The sequence below is a fragment of the Amphibalanus amphitrite genome, unplaced genomic scaffold, assembly GCF_019059575.1.
Source record: "Amphibalanus amphitrite isolate SeventyFive unplaced genomic scaffold, NRLGWU_Aamphi_draft 000717F_arrow, whole genome shotgun sequence".
In the NCBI taxonomy this organism is placed as follows: domain Eukaryota; kingdom Metazoa; phylum Arthropoda; class Thecostraca; order Balanomorpha; family Balanidae; genus Amphibalanus; species Amphibalanus amphitrite.
In genome coordinates, this window is record NW_024882211.1 from 189,914 (window position 1) to 205,992 (window position 16,079).

The 16,079-nt window shown below is 46.1% G+C and overlaps 1 protein-coding gene across 1 annotated transcript in view; it reads left to right on the forward strand.

Moving 5' to 3' along the window:
* Window positions 1–16,079, forward strand: part of LOC122365134 (fibrillin-1-like) — a 248,808-nt gene that overhangs the window by 170,394 nt on the left and 62,335 nt on the right. Inside the window, exon 20 of the mRNA XM_043336109.1 lies at window positions 8,059–8,193. Within this exon, the coding sequence (XP_043192044.1) occupies window positions 8,059–8,193 (135 nt within the window). The remainder of the gene's footprint in view (window positions 1–8,058; window positions 8,194–16,079) is intronic.

Sequence of the window (16,079 nt, forward strand, 5' to 3'; positions counted from 1 at the left end):
CCCCCGTCGGTGCGCGTGTTAACCCGCGACCTGGTGGGGGGCTATTTTTTGCCCCCCCCCCTCCAGACTTTTCGAGATATCTCCAGAACCGCTGCGCCGATCGTCACCAAACTTTCAGCACCCTCCCGGACATCAATTTTACACATTGTGACCAAAAATTTTTCCAAAGGCTATGATAGGTTGGCCGGAAATGACGTCAGAGTGACGTCATGTTCTGCCGTTTTCGACCCAAAAAAGGGCTTCGCGGGAAGAGCTGTCAGGCCTATAGCTTTGCAAATACAGAAAAATGATATAGACATAAAAGCTGTAGAATTGACAGGGCTACAAAACTGCTATCTCCGATTTTTGAAATTTTTGGATTTTAACCCCCAAAAATCAAAAAATAATTTTTTTTGGATATAATAATAAAAAAACCCAAAAAAAAATTTGAATTTCGCAAAAAACGGAATATATGTGATAGTCCTTACCACCTTCCATCCACATACCAAATTTGAGATTGATACCTCTTTTTTGGGGAAGTTATAGCGAAAAAACTGTTCAAAATTGATGACGTCAAATTTTCAAACTCAATTTTTAGCAATTCTAGACCCCGTAGCGCAAAACAAAGACCACCATTAGACTCCCCGTGACGAGCTGCATCGAATCAATACCCATTTTATGCAAAACTATCAACTTTAAAATTTGACCTTTTTTGGCCTGACCTTGACCTGACCTTGACCTGAACTTCACCAGAAAGTGACCTAAGCCGTACCTGATAGTCTTGTAACCAGCACCATTGAGTTGGAAATGAAAAATTGGCCATAAAACATGCATCACACAACCTTTGTTAAGTTGGGCTCATGTGACCTGACCTGTGACCCTTGGTGACCTGACCTGTGACCTGACCTGGTATTGTCAGTGACCTCTAATAGCAACATATCTACTAGACAACTGACGCCCTATCGCTGATTCTCGACAAAATGCGTTTTCCTCGGTATTATAGCGCATTCCCTAGAAGACCCGTGAACGGTGAAACATTTCATCTTTGACCTGACCTGTGACGTCATGGGTGACCCCGAGGTCAATGAAATTTGGTTTCCTTCAACAAATTTGACAGGCCTTTCGAACGCCGTTTGAATTTTGCGGATCCGTCCGGTAGTTTCGGAGATACGAGGGGGGGGGGGCAAAAAATAGCCCCCCCCCCACCAGGTCGCGTTATAAACAGACCCCACTAGGGCGCGGGTTAAACTTTCGATCTAAATTAGGTAGCACCGGTGAACCGCGCGCGGACAAGGTGGGGTGGTGGGTCCGTGGTGTCATTCGCAACAAGCGGGGCACCCGGGCCCATAGCCACCCATTCATCCATTCGGACAAAATTTATTTTAAAAATTGCGACTATGGGATTGGGCACAGAATAGTCACAAGAGTATTTGGGGTGCTGTCAATCTCAATATGATAATGCAGGCATTCGACCGTGTTTTTATTTAAGGAGGTTTTTATTTAGTGAAGTGTATCTTGCAAGGCGTGTTCCAAACACGGCGGTCCACCCTGAACTGTCTGTATTGGGCTCGGTCCACATGCCCCAGGCAGGGTCACCAGAGGCGGCTCCAGGCTCCGAAATTACGGAGTAAACATTGCAGAGACGGATTACTCCAAAGCATCCAGATATTGCGAGACCTCTCAGCTCACCGGTCTGTGTTATTCGCCCAGTGATCGACAGGAATAAGTACCGGGCTCACTATAGGAAACTTTTTTGGGCTGTACTGGCCGATACAGACAGCCAGCAAACAGTGCATACACTGCGATGCTTGCTGAACTAAGGAATGGTGATAAAAAGACTCGAGACACTTATGGCAAAAAAGTATAGGAAGCGAATGAGGCAGGAGACATAAAGATATGCGATTCTATCAGCATTTTGCAATAAACAAGTCATGCACTACATGCAGCTCATAGATCGGTCCAAAGAACGCGTTACAGAGTCACCAATAGCAATCTCGCTGGAAGAGGGTGACCTTCGACCCGCTGCTTAACAAATTAATTTCGATCCGGTGCATACCCATACTCACTACTCAGACAGTGGAGCGAGCCGTCCGGCTCGTAACTTAGGCAGCATACGTTGCTGTTATTAAGAGAGCACGTCTCGGTTACATCACGTGTGCCATCAGGACGCAATGCAACGCTCTCATGCCGGCGTTTGAATCAATTATCGAAGTGTGATTTTCTGTCCTAGGACGGTTAGGTGGCTGGCTACATTGCATTCAAAAATGAACATACGGTTTGGACTGATGTCATCTGTCTGCAAAACTTAATTTAACTGATAAACATATAGGCATCAAAGTTAAGCATCTCGCTGTTTTCTTGGCGAAATCACTATAGGTATACCTAGCTTCCGGAGCAATTTATGATTCCTGAAGTAATTCGGATCGAATGGGTACAACTCACCTAGTGTCAAATAAGGAACACCAGACACCTAGGAACACCAAAGAACACCATATACCCGACGTGGCAGCGGCTGCGTCAGCTTTTAACGGTCGGAAAGCCGTCAAAATCAATGTTATGCCAAACTCGCTCAAGAGATGGCGCTGGTTTCGTTGCGCTCAGAGCGCCGATGCTAATCGCTATTCTGAGCACGATTCTGCCACTGGGGCTTCCAAACTTTGTGAAGAGGTGGGGGTAAGCATGTAGAACTAGGAAAATGGTAAATATAGTACCTTTCTCGAATTTTTCCCACTACATTTTGCAAACAACGAGAAAAATTAGCAAAAGTGGTCTAAAAAAACCGTTGACGGCGCGCCCAGTTCCTTTTCAAAAATTCGCAAAAAATATGTTTTAACCGTTTTATGGATCAGCCCGTAGGGAAATCGCTCTTCACTTGAAAACTTTTTCCATCGACCCGCCCTACTGGGTAGGTTCAGTCTACCACAAGGCGCATTTGCTGTTAAAAACTTTTTTAATGAGTCGATTTGGTGTCGATTATTTAAAATGTTTCTCATTTAAATTTTGAATGTGATTTGACAAACATCCGTAATAAAAAATTCATCATTTCTGTATTTGAATCTTTGTAAAATATATATCCTACCTAACATACAATTTCAAGGGGAGGTCATTTTCACAAACTATTTTAAAGGTCTACCTACCCTGTAAATGTCACTATTGCTATTGATCTACGTAGTTATGCAGCGTTAAATGCAGGGCCTCCTCTAAGGATTTTTCACTGGGTGGGCAAAATTTTTCGCCGCTCCCCTGCCCAAGGGCAGATCCAGTCACTTGTTTTGGAGTGCAACCATTCTCACCTGCGACTGGGGGGGGGGGGTTAACCCGGCGGCCGCTGGGCCTCCGCGCCACCCGCCGGCCGCTGGGGGGGGGGCATAAAGTTGCCCCCCTTTACTTCTGCGACGATATCGTCGCAACGCGAAGAGATAGAGAAGCGAAACTTTGCACACATCTCCCTGAATACCTAGCTGAGGTTGTGTCCAAATTTGGTGTCGATCCCATTTGAAATGACGTCACAGTGACGTCATAAGTGAAATTATAGATTTGCGGCTCTCATATTCCTCACGATACATCACATATATGGGACCGAATATAAAGGGCCGATTATTGGTCAGAAACTAGATGGAAGTGTAGTAAGATGTTTTAGGATGACAGCAGGTGCTGTCTTGTTCATTTACAGTCGAGTTTCATGCTCAGCGTCATCAGAAACGGTCCATATCGGAAAACGACAAAAATTTATGACGTCACTGTGACGTCATCTTAGGTGCTACAACCACCAAACTTTCCTCAAACATTGCCTAGGTATTCATTTGAAGCTATGCCAAGTTTCACGTTCGTAGCTCATCAGTTTTCGGAGATATTTCACAAAACGTAAAGGGGGGCAACTTTATGCCCCCCCCCCCCAGCGGCTCGTGGGTTAAGGCCTATGTCACTTTCACAGTCAACCAACTGTGCCATTTATAGTTTAACGTTTGTCGTGTGTGATATGGTATTTCGTGTGTATTTCACCTTATAGGTATGCCTATTGTCTACATTAGTGATGTCAATAACGGAAAATCAGGATACCGATACCGAATCAAATGCCAATCAAAACCATGAAAAATACCGAAACCAAACCAACTTGGGAACATGAGGGAAATACCAACTTTTTACCGAATTCGTATCCTCTTATACATTAGCCGGATTCGTAATACCAATAAAATACCAACAACTTTAGGATCAAAATACCAAATACCAAGTTGGTATCGGTTTGGTATCGGTATACCAAAAAGTTGGTATCCGATTGACATCTCTAGTCTACATACATTTAAAATTTTAAGAAGACTGCAAAAGTGCAGAGTTAAACTTACTATGATTGCTCCTTGAACCAGAAATCGAATAGGTAGGTGATGCTCGCTGCCTCTTTTTAGGAGGCATGGTCAGCTTAAACTCTTGGCGTGTCCTCTTGATCTAAATACGGCTTTTATTGACCTTAATCTACTTGTAATACATCCTTGGCCTTGTAGCGCGCTACCCTGCTGGCCCATGCCGGTTTTTGAGGGTCCCACACTGACCTCTGAGGCCCCATGCTGGCCTGTAAAGGCCCATATTAGCCTCTGAGGGCCCCGCGCTGGATTCTGAAGACCCGATGCCGGCCTTTAACCATCCCCTGTATTGGTGTTTTTCCAGCCGCGAACGCAGGTACTCGTATAGGGGGGGGGGGGGGCGTTGGACCTCCCTTGCCGTTTCGCCCCTGATCGAGCTAGAGCTTCGCGGAAAAAAAACAAGCGTGTTGCCCGTGACGAGAAGAAGCCGATGATACCCAATTTTAACCCTCGCCGGCACAGGCCATGTTGCGTCCTTCGGCGGCACGACCCCCCCCCCCCTCGCGTTTCGCCCCTGATCAAGCTAGAGCTTCACGGAAAAACGAGCGTGTTGCCCGTTACGAGAGGAAGCCGATGATACCCAATTTTAAGGTCCTAGGTCATCGGGTGACCTCCCAGGTCAGGTCAATGACCCGAAAACGGGGAAAATCGGGACCTGTTAGAAAGTCGTAGAGTATGGCTGCTATGTGGTTTTCCGGGGTGCTGATCACGAATATCGTGTTAGTTTTGATCAGAGATGATGTTTTAAGCATTTAGACCAGGTCGGGTCAGGTCAGGTCAGGTCAACCGGTAGGGGTTGTGACGGGTATTCGTATTACGTGTCAACCGCCTCTGACAGCTTCGTAACATGTTACGAAGGCACCAAAACTACTTCGTAAATGTTCAAATGGTTGCTAAATTCGAATTCAGCTAAAAAACTAGCCTAGAACACGAAAAAACTCGAAAAAGTGAACCGAGGTCACCCGAGGTCACCAAAGGTCAATGACCTGACCTGACCTTCAGGTGACCTTGACACCCACCCTTATGTATGGGAGCAACATCAAATCACATGTTTGAACGTTTGAAACCACGAAAAGCTTGCAAACGCGCGGCTAATGCGAGCCGACATACGCCGAATCGCGATTTCGGCCAAACATGGTCACGGAAAAGAGGTCACAGGTCGCGAGTTATTCGCAAAAAATCGAGGGGGGTCCGTTCGACTCCCCCTATACGGGCGAGGGTTACCCCCCGAATTGCTGGGGGGGCGTTAAACGCCCCCACTTTTTTCGCTGGGCCATAGCAAAAAAACGGCGCGCCGCAGGCGCGCCAAATTTTGGGTGCCTCTATGGAATTGTTTGACGTTTATTGTGACAAAATTTCAAAAAAAAAATCGGCCGGAAAATTTTTGAGATATCGAGGTTTCAATGACGTCATGATTTCTTGGTTTTCGACCAAAAACGTTATATGTTCAAAAAATCATATAAAATCACAGAATAGACATACAGACATGCCGTAAACGCCATTAGACTGCCAATACCATGAACAATCAAATGGCTATCTTCGATTATTGATTATCGTTCCGCATTTTCCAAAATCTTGAACTGAATCTTGGCAATTTCTCATGACTACTTCACGACCATGATACATGCGTTTCTTAATTTGAACTTTTTGACCCAAACACGTACAGTGTACACATATGATAAAATGAATGTCACCATCGTGTTCTACGCCCCAAATTACCCATAAAACATGTGTCACAGGCTGCGAATATCAGTTTTGATTTTCGGGGATATGTGTCTACCCGGTTGACCTGACCTTGACACTGACCTATGCTTGGCTGACCCCTACATGGAGCTGACACTCTTGTAGGCCTTATATGATGGATTGTGCACCGTTTTGACAGAGTTTATGACGAGAGGCGCCCATTGTGATGAAGTCCATGCTAGCATGGACTTCAGTAGCTACTGAAAGTCCGATTTCAGGTGTTTGACCTGACCTTGACCCGACCTGTGACCTCAAAATTCAACTTTAAAGTACTCATTTGAAGCGTCTCGTCGCGTTCTTTCGTTTGCCGCCTCGTGCGTTTCGCTGCGCCTATTGGTTCTCGAGTTATCGGCTGGGGGCGTTTAACGCCCCCCCCCCCCCCCAGCAAACGGTGGGTGGCGAAATACCCCAGCAACTGTATTTAGGAACCAATTCTTCGACACCAGTAATGCGTATATTGATTCGGTAGCTTTCGGAAGCTTCTGCTCCCTTCGTCAGCCGTGCTTTAAAATGCATTAAAATACAGGACAATGCAACTGCCGGTTAGGACCCAGCAACTGCCGGGTTAAGGACCTGGATCGGCTCTGAGGGCTCAACTTGGCCTTTTCTGGACTCTGGGGTCCAACACCAGCCCAAGCCTGTCTTTTAGGGTGCCACACTGACCCCTGAGGGTCCCATCATTGCCTCAAGGACCCGCATTAGCCTTTGAGAGCCTAAGTCGGCCTCTGATGGCCTCAAACTGCCATTTTCAGGCCCTGTACTGGTCTCTGAGGGCCTTAAACTGGCCTCTGAGGGCACAAACCGACCTCTACAGGTCCCACACCGGTTTCTGATGGCCCATTTTCTGCCTCTGAGATCCAAGACTGGCCCTTTTGTGCCTCTGAGGGCCCCGTACTGGCTTCTGAAGGATCGATGCCGGTCTCTGAGCACCAATGTCAGTCTTATAAGGGCCTCACACTGATATCTGAGGCCCACATTTGCCTCTGATGGCTCCAAATTGAGGCCCTATTTAGTCCCCAATCAGCCTATAAGGTCTCTGATGGCCCTATTTTGTTGTCTGGCTGGGGACCCATGGCTTACACCTTTAGGCGTCACGCACTGGCCTCTGAGAGCCCACATCGGCCTCTGGGGTTCCATACGGGCCTTTGAGGCCGCTATGGCCATGGGCCCCTGTAAGCTAGCACCGCCCCCCCCCCCTCCGAGGGTTGACAAAGTCAAGTTTTTGACGCACGCAGGCGAGTAGCAGGGTTTTTTCACCTCTGACTGACAGTGCCACTGCCACTGACAGTGCCGCCCGGTACTGCCACTGATAGTGCCGCCCGGTACTGCCACTGATAGTGCCGCCCGGTACTGCCACTGACAGTGCCACTGCCACTGACAGTGCCGCCCGGTACTGCCACTGATAGTGCCGCCCGGTACTGCCACTGATAGTGCCGCCCGGTACTGCCACTGACAGTGCCGCCCGGTACTGCCACTGACAGTGCCGCCCGGTACTGCCACTGACAGTGCCGCCGGGTACTGCCACTGACAGTGCCGCCCGGTACTGCCACTGACAGTGCCGCCCGGTACTGCCACTGATAGTGCCACCCGGTACTGTCACTGACAGTGCCACTGCCACTGACAGTGCCGCCCGGTACTGCCACTGACAGTGCCGCCGGGTACTGCCACTGACAGTGCCGCCGGGTACTGCCACTGACAGTGCCGCCCGGTACTGCCACTGACAGTGCCACTGCCACTGACAGTGCCGCCCGGTACTGCCACTGATAGTGCCGCCCGGTACTGCCACTGATAGTGCCACCCGGTACTGTCACTGACAGTGCCACTGCCACTGACAGTGCCGCCCGGTACTGCCACTGACAGTGCCGCCCGGTACTGCCACTGACAGTGCCGCCCGGTACTGCCACTGACAGTGCCGCCCGGTACTGCCACTGATAGTGACACCCGGTACTGCCACTGACATTGCCGCCTGTTTTGCCAGACATTGACGAGTGTGAAAACGAGCCATGCGGAGCCAACTTCCAGTGTGTCAACACGCCGGGCAGCTTCTCGTGCCAGTCGCGGCTGCAGTGTCAGCGCGGCTTCCGCGCCTCCGAGGACGGCGCCGTCTGCGTCGGTAAGCGGTACCTGGGAATCTCCGTCTGTGTTAGTAATGGGTACAGGGCATCTCCATTTGCGTCGGTAAGGGGTGCAGGGCCGCTCCGGGTCGCTAAGGGGGACATACACGGAGAAAAATAATTACTCCCCCGGGAATCACGATCCTCTATTTGGGAGTAAACTGACACCCATGATGTAATCGGATTCTGAAAATCAGAGTCCATACACCGTTTTTTAGTGTAAATTGATCTGGGTCAGAATCACATGCCTACGAGTCATTTGACTCCCAAAATTCTGACTCCCATTTTAGGTGTCGTGTCGTAAGTTTCTGCACGGTGTCAGTGTAAAATGACACATCTAAGCGTTTTTCGACGCTATCATGAGGTATTTTTTAATCCTAGGGGTGTCATTTAACACAGGTAAGCGTTTTAACCATCAATGACTCCCTTATTAGGTGTAATTTGGTCGTCAGTGGTGTCATAATCATAGGTGGGCACGATCCGTTCCTCCGTTCCTCCGTTCCGGAACGCCGTTACAATTCTTAGGAACGGAGGAAAGGACTCATTTACATTTTAAAAAGTGTAAGGGACCAAGTAACTTCCGTTACATTGGTTGCTCGTTCCTCCGTTACAGTTTAGCCCGTTCTTTCGTTCCTCCGCTCTTCCGTTACTTTTCGTTTTACGAGCGGGTTAATCTTTCAACTAACCCACAGACATTAATGTGGCAGCAAAGTTTAAGTTTTATCGTATTCTAATGTGTTAGATTTAGTAAACCTGAGACCAGTCACAGTTCAAGCAGGTCAAGTGCCAAGGCACAGACTTCTCTATATGTAAAGACTTCTACAGACTTCTTCTCTATATAGAGAAGTCTATGGCCAAGGCTATAATAGAAATTTGGCTCGAAGTTGTCTTGAAGAAGCAAGATGGCCTCAGTGACCTGGCCTTCCGGAAGGAGCTGGCGTTGCAGCATGTGTTCGCAAATTTCAGCACGGGCGTCCCTCCAAGCGCCGAGCGCATGTTCTCGATGGGAAAAGACGTGCTAAGTGCAAAAAGGGCTACCCTCTCAGATGCCAACCTGGAACGTCTTGTGTTCGTGAAGGGCAACCGGCATCTGGCCCGGGAAAAGTGATGCGCATCAGAACCACCAGACGTTCCAATGTTTAGGGTCCAGTCAGTGATCGCTGTCTTGGTAGATTTGATGGGCATTCCGTTTTCTCGATAGGTTTAGTTTGTGTCTGAATGGTCTCAGAAATGCGTGAAATACACAACATTTTAACGTGTTTTTCTTTTGTTGTAACGGAGTAACGGACTAAAGAACTTCCGTTACATTATTTGCAGATGAACGGAGGAACGAGTAACGGAAGTCACGTCGTGAAGGAACGGAAGAACGAGTAACGAAGTTACAATTTTGAGAAACGATGCCCACCTATGGTCATAATATTCCTTTCAAATGACGTATTGGGTGTGCTTTGACCCTCAGTAGTGTAATAATATTCCGGTGTCATCTGAACCTCATTGGGTTCAAATGACACCGGAATATTATAACACGACTGAGGGTCAAATTACACCTAATAAGCGAGTCACAGATTACGAAAACACTTAACTGTCTGATTTGAGTCAATGCCCCGAGTGACGTAATGTGTGTGCTAGCCATGGCTGGTCCGCTGCGAAGATGAAATAGGCAATAGCCCAATTACAGCAGGCTGCACTGTCAATTTGCGGACGAAGATTTGCGTAGACGAAAAAAATGCAAGACGAATAAATGCGGAGACGAAGAAATGCGCGGACGAAGAAATGCGAGACGAAAAATACGGAGACGAAGAAATGCGAGACGTAGACATGCGGCACGAAAAAAAATGCGGGACGAAGAAATGCGAGACGAAGAAATGCGCGGACGAAGAAATCCGGAGACGAAGAATTGCGCGGACGAAGAAATGCGAGACGAAGAAATGCGAGACGAAGAAAAGCGAGATGAGGAAATGCGAGACGAAGAAAGGCGAAGACGAAGAAATGTGCGGACGAAGAAATGCGAGACAAAGTAATGCGCGGACGAAGTTTTGCGGACGAAGAAATGCGGACGAAGAATTGCGCGACGAAGAAATGCCATACAAAGATTTGTCCGGATACGCTCGGTATCAATGGATTTTCGGTGACCCAGACTCCGACCCGACTCCAGCTCCGGCTTCCAAAGTCGACTCCGACTCTGACTCCGGTCAGAACTGTCGACTCCATCCGACTCTGACTCTGACTGTAACCCTGGTGCGAACTACAGTTCAGGTCCAGTGGTTTGAGTCAATGCCCGGCCAATCAGCAAGCTGCATTGTCGTGTGACGTCATTTGTGTTCTACACTGAGAAAAAAATTATTCCCCTGGAACACCTTTAAGGGTGTGTACCAAACTGCACCTCGCTGGGGTGTCAGACGGGTGTCACTTTTGACACCAATACAGGTGTCATTGGGAATGAAACACCGGGTGTCTGACACCCTTTTAGGTGTCTGACACCCTTTTGGGTGCACACCCAAAAGAGTGTCAGACACCCGGTGTTTGATTCCCAATGACACCTGTATTGGTGTCAAAAGTGACACCCGTCTGACACCCCAGCGAGGTGCAGTTTGGTACACACCCTTAAAGGTGTTACGAGAGTGTCCATTGGATGCCAAAAAAGGTGTCGACACATTCTTACATTTATTGGTTCAAACAGGCATATCGCATACATACATGGCATTCCTATCTTGTATACAGCAACAAACTATATAAAGTACAAAAAATATGGGCTCTATATTTACGGAGAAATCCAATGAAAACTCACCGAAACACATCGGGTCCATTCACAGTGAGAAGTTGCTCGCATTTCAGCAATGATAATTAACCGTCGATTATCTCCAACCAGATGTTATCCCGCAGTTCACTTGCTTTCGTTTCCATGGTGCAATGCTGTGTTGTCATCCTCAACTCCAGACTTCAAATTTCACCGAGTACCGCCCGCCTCGTCATTTGAATAAACAAGGAGCAAGCTACAAATAAAAGCTAAACATTATCATTAACGCACAATCACTTGAAGAAGTACACTGCGAACAACGTTCGGCGCCACTATATCCACATAAATTCAAAAAAGCCCTCCATCACTCACACCCCACACGCAACACGTGGTCACGCCGCCGCCAACTGAAATCTAACGGCTTTCCTGCAAGGTGGCGCTTTTTGATCTTCGCATGGTTGACGCCGTGACCAGTACACAAATGACGTCACACAATGCAGCTTGCTGATTGGGTAATGATTCAAACCACTGGACCTGCTGTGGTTTCTAGCAGTGCTACGGAGTCAGAGTCGGAGTCTGATGGAGTTGGCAGTTCTGGCCGGAATAGGAGTCCATTTTGGAAGACAGAGCGGGAGTCCGAGTCACTGAAAATCCGTTAGACACCGCATCCCTGGTTCCTAACACAAGTGACGTCAGAACAATTTATGTAATGATTCAGGTTCAAATACACGACAGCTTTCAAACATTTCATGACTCATGCTGGAATGTTCCTCAACAAATGACAACACACGTGAAGGTATCACAAGGGTATCAGATCCCTTTTAAGGAACATTTTTTTTACACCTTTTGAAGTGTTGATGGTTTAGGGTGTTTCACACCCGAATGGATGTTGGTGTAGGACACCCATTAATGTGTCTTTCTGAATCCCATTATCGGTGTGTTTAAAAGCGCGTTGCACTTGAAGGTTGTCATCGTGGTGTTGTACACCTCCATGATTCCCAAAACAACATTTTTGACACCAATCTGGGCGTTATATATGACACTGCAATGATGTCCAACACCCGTGAGACACCCCATAGGAATATTTTTCCTCATTTTTTTCACGCTGTTTTTGGTGTCAGATCCTTTTGCAAGTGTCAATGTGACACCTCTAGCAGTGTCGGACACTTTTAACATTCCGCTTCAATAAATGGCAACACCTGTGAAGGCATCATAAGGGTGTCAGATGCTTTTAAAAGAACATTTTTGACACCTTTTAGGGTGTTTGATACCTTAGAGTGTTTGATACCCGGATGGGTGTGGGTGTCGGACACCTATTAAGGTGTCATGCTGAATCCCATTAAAGTATATCTGAACACTCGCATGCGAACGAACACTTGAAAGGGTGTCATCGTGGTGTTGTACACCTTAATGATTCCCTAAACAGCATTTTTCAACACCAATCTGGGTGTTCGATGACACCTCCAATGGTGTCTGACACCCGTAAAACACCCCTGGGGAATAATTTTTTTCTCAGTGTAGCCATGCCGGTTCGCTACGAAGATGAAATAGCTCGACCTTGCAGGAAAACCGTTAGGAAAGCCTTGGGAAAGCTGTTGATTTCATCTGCCGGCGGCGTGGCCACGTGGGTGCGTGTGGTGTGAGCGGGGAGAGGAACTTATTTGAATTAACGCGCTTGTAATGTCGCCAAACGTTGTTTAAAGTGTAAATTTACTTCAAGTGATAGTGCTTTAACGATAAACTTCAGAATTTATTTGTTGTTTGCTCAACATGCGTATTTAAATAGCGAGGCGCCCTGCACTCGGCGAAATTTTGAAGTAGGACAAGATAGCAACGCACCATGGAGATGGAGGCAAGTTTTTATGTCATTAAGCTGCAGAATAACTCTACCTAAGTAGCAATAATCACCCGTTGATGGAACATAGTTTAAATGTGAGTAATTCCTTACGGTGAATGGACCCATGAGCCTTACGATAAGTTTTCATTAGATTTCGCCATACATATCGTGCCCAAATGTTGTGTAACTTATTGTTGCATATTAAATGACGAATGTCATGCATGTATTGCTAATTTGCGTCATGTGGTGAACAACTGCAATTATGACTCTGGTGGAGAGTGTATTTTTATCCCATAAGGTGTATGATTCCGAGAATCATTTGACAACATCTGGTATAAAATACACTCCCCAACAAAGTCAGAATACCTCGGGGGTATCTGATTCAGGGAGTAATCTGAGGCTGACACCTGGAAACTGCGCGTTTTTGGTATCGCTTAAAAACATCCATTTTAAAGGTGCATCGCTCCAGATCTTGAGAACTGCGCGTTTTTCGTAATACTTCAAAAAATAAGCCTCGTTAGGTACACGGTGGTTTGTTGTATAACTATTCTATTTGTATACCTACTATTGGTCTCGAGATAAGGGCCCAGGCGCCCTGTTTTTTTGATGCGGTGAATACCCTTATCCTCGCCGCAGCTCGGGTCGAGTGCATCCCTCACCCCCACACAACCCAACCCCCGCACTCGAATATTACCGGTATTTCTCATGCGCCCATTTGGCCGAATGCTCTCTCTCTCTCTCTCTCTCTCTCTCTCTCTCTCTCTCTCTCTCTCTCTCTCTCTCTCTCTCTCTCTCTCTCTCTCTCTCTCTCTCTCTCTCTCTCTCTCTCTCTCTCTCTCTCTCTCTCTCTCTCTCTCTCTCTCTCTCTCTCTCTCTCTCTCTCTCTCTCTCTGTCTCTGTCTCTGTCTCTGTCTCTGTCTCTGTCTCTGTCTCTGTCTCTGTCTCTGTCTCTGTCTCTGTCTCTGTCTCTGTCTTTTTTTTTTTTACTGTTTCGTGTTTGTCTTTTTTTTCCGCTGACACTTTTATTTCAGAAACAAGTGAAAACATACAGGTCAAAAACCATCACAAAGGTTCCCATTCACCTGTACATCATGCAAGTGCATTGACAGTACACATTTCGTCTGTACACTCGAGTTAATTTTACAGTTTGTTTGCGCTGCCTGCCAACGTCGCGGTTCAAAAACAAACAGAAACGAAATCGAAATCAAAGAATCAAATGAATGTGTTTATGAAAGCGAGTGTAATGGCGAGTGTGCTGGTGTGTGTGTGTGTGTGGGGGTGTGTGTGTGTGTGTTGGGTGTGTGTGGGTGTGTGTGTGTGTGTGTTTGTGTGTGTGCGCGCGCGCGCGTGTATGTGCGTACAGTTGTGTGCGTGTGTATGCGCGCACGCGCGACTGTCTGATAGGCACCGGCGCGGCGCGCAGCCCGCACGAACGCAGCTCTCAATCATGAGATTATTCTGCCCAATGATTTCCATTTCTTTTGGAAGTCCTCTGGTTTGTTCTTAAGTTGAGTTGCAAGTCGCTCTTTTTGCGCTTCACTTTTTAGATAATTCAAGAAGTGAGCAACAGTTGGTTTTTCATTGTTATTTCGTGCCTTGTAAATGACGGCCTTCGCTATTATATTGATTAAAGATTGTATCTGGTCTACTGCGTTTGGGAAAAACCATGTATCTATTCTAGGTCTCACATGCATTTGAAATTTTGAGAAAAGTTCAACGTCGATTTGCTGCAAAAATTGTTTTGTGACATGACATTGCCAGAAAAGGTGTGTAATGGTTTCGGTTTCTTGTTTACAAAAGGTACATAAATTGCTCTCTGTTATATGTATGATATTCAGGAACGTATTAGTGGTGATTATTCTGTTAATTATTCGGTAGTGCAGATATAATAAGTATGGAGAACTTGTCGCTTTTTTTAGGTGCACTAAGCTACCTTTTTCGTGAAAGTTTATGTCTGAACGCCATTTCCGTTGTACATTGTTAAATGCATCGTTGGAATTCTTCCGTATTTCATTAACGAATAGGGTGTAACAGTGTCTATTAAACTTTGGTTTCCCAAAAAATAATTGCAATTTGTACGGAATATTTGGTCTTTCAAAAAATACTTTCTTTGCTTTTCTGACTTCTTCTGGCAGGCTTCGTATTAATGATTCGTAGCACAGGAATGTCATTGAAATCCTGTAGTGCAGTTTTATTTCTTCTCGAGTCATAATATTTCCAGTTTTTGGGTTGAACAGATCTCCGATAAATCGTAGACCACGCTGGTCCCATTTTCTAACGATTGATTTCTTAAATTTTGTGTAATCGGAATACCCCAAAGGTTCACTGAAGATTTGACTGGTTTCTATTTGGGCAATTTTATGAAATCGAATGACCGCTTCAACGACTTCTTTCCAGAAAACATTCTGTACTTCAGTTCTAATTTCATTTAGTCTTGTTACATTACATGTTAAAAGTAATTCGGGGTTTAAAAGTTGCGTATCACTTGAGGCAAGGCAACTGTTTGAAAACTTCGCCATGCGTTTTAGCCAAGATATCTTGAGACTATCTATAAAAGACTTTAAATCTATCATCTTAAGTCCGTCGAATTCAAGAGTTTGAATTATTTTCGTTCTTTTAATGCGGTCAGGTTTATTGTCCCAAAGAAAATTAAACAACAATTGCTCAATCTTCTTGACATACTTTTGTGATGGATTTGGGAGCGCTAAGAACAAGTGCACTAACTTGGATACAAGTATCGATTTTATTACTGTGATTTTTCCCAACAAAGTGATGTTTCGTCGTTTCCATTGCACGATATCATAACGCAGGTTTGCTAACTTTCTCTCTACATTATCGTCAGTTATAGTGTCTATATTGTTTTTGAAATATATTCCTAAAACTTTAAGTTCTTGGACCCATTTTAACTTATGCATAATACTTGTATTTATGGTAATCGGAGGTTGCTGACATCCCAAATTTAAACAAGAAGTTTTTTCCCAGTTAATTCGGAGTCCGGATTGCTTAGAAAATTGTGAGATTTCATTAATGGCCCCGTTTAACGAACGTTCAGTATTCTCAAGAAAGAGTATTGTGTCATCAGCATATTGGCTGATTCTTACTTCTGTGTTTCTGTTCAAACGAATGCCTGTTAACATTCTAGAGTTGTCTCTGTCTCTGTCTCTGTCTCTGTCTCTGTCTCTGTCTCTGTCTCTGTCTCTGTCTCTGTCTCTGTCTCTGTCTCTGTCTCTGTCTCTGTCTCTGTCTCTGTCTCTGTCTCTGTCTCTGTCTCTGTCTCTGTCTCTGTCTCTGTCTCTGTCTCTGTCTCTCTC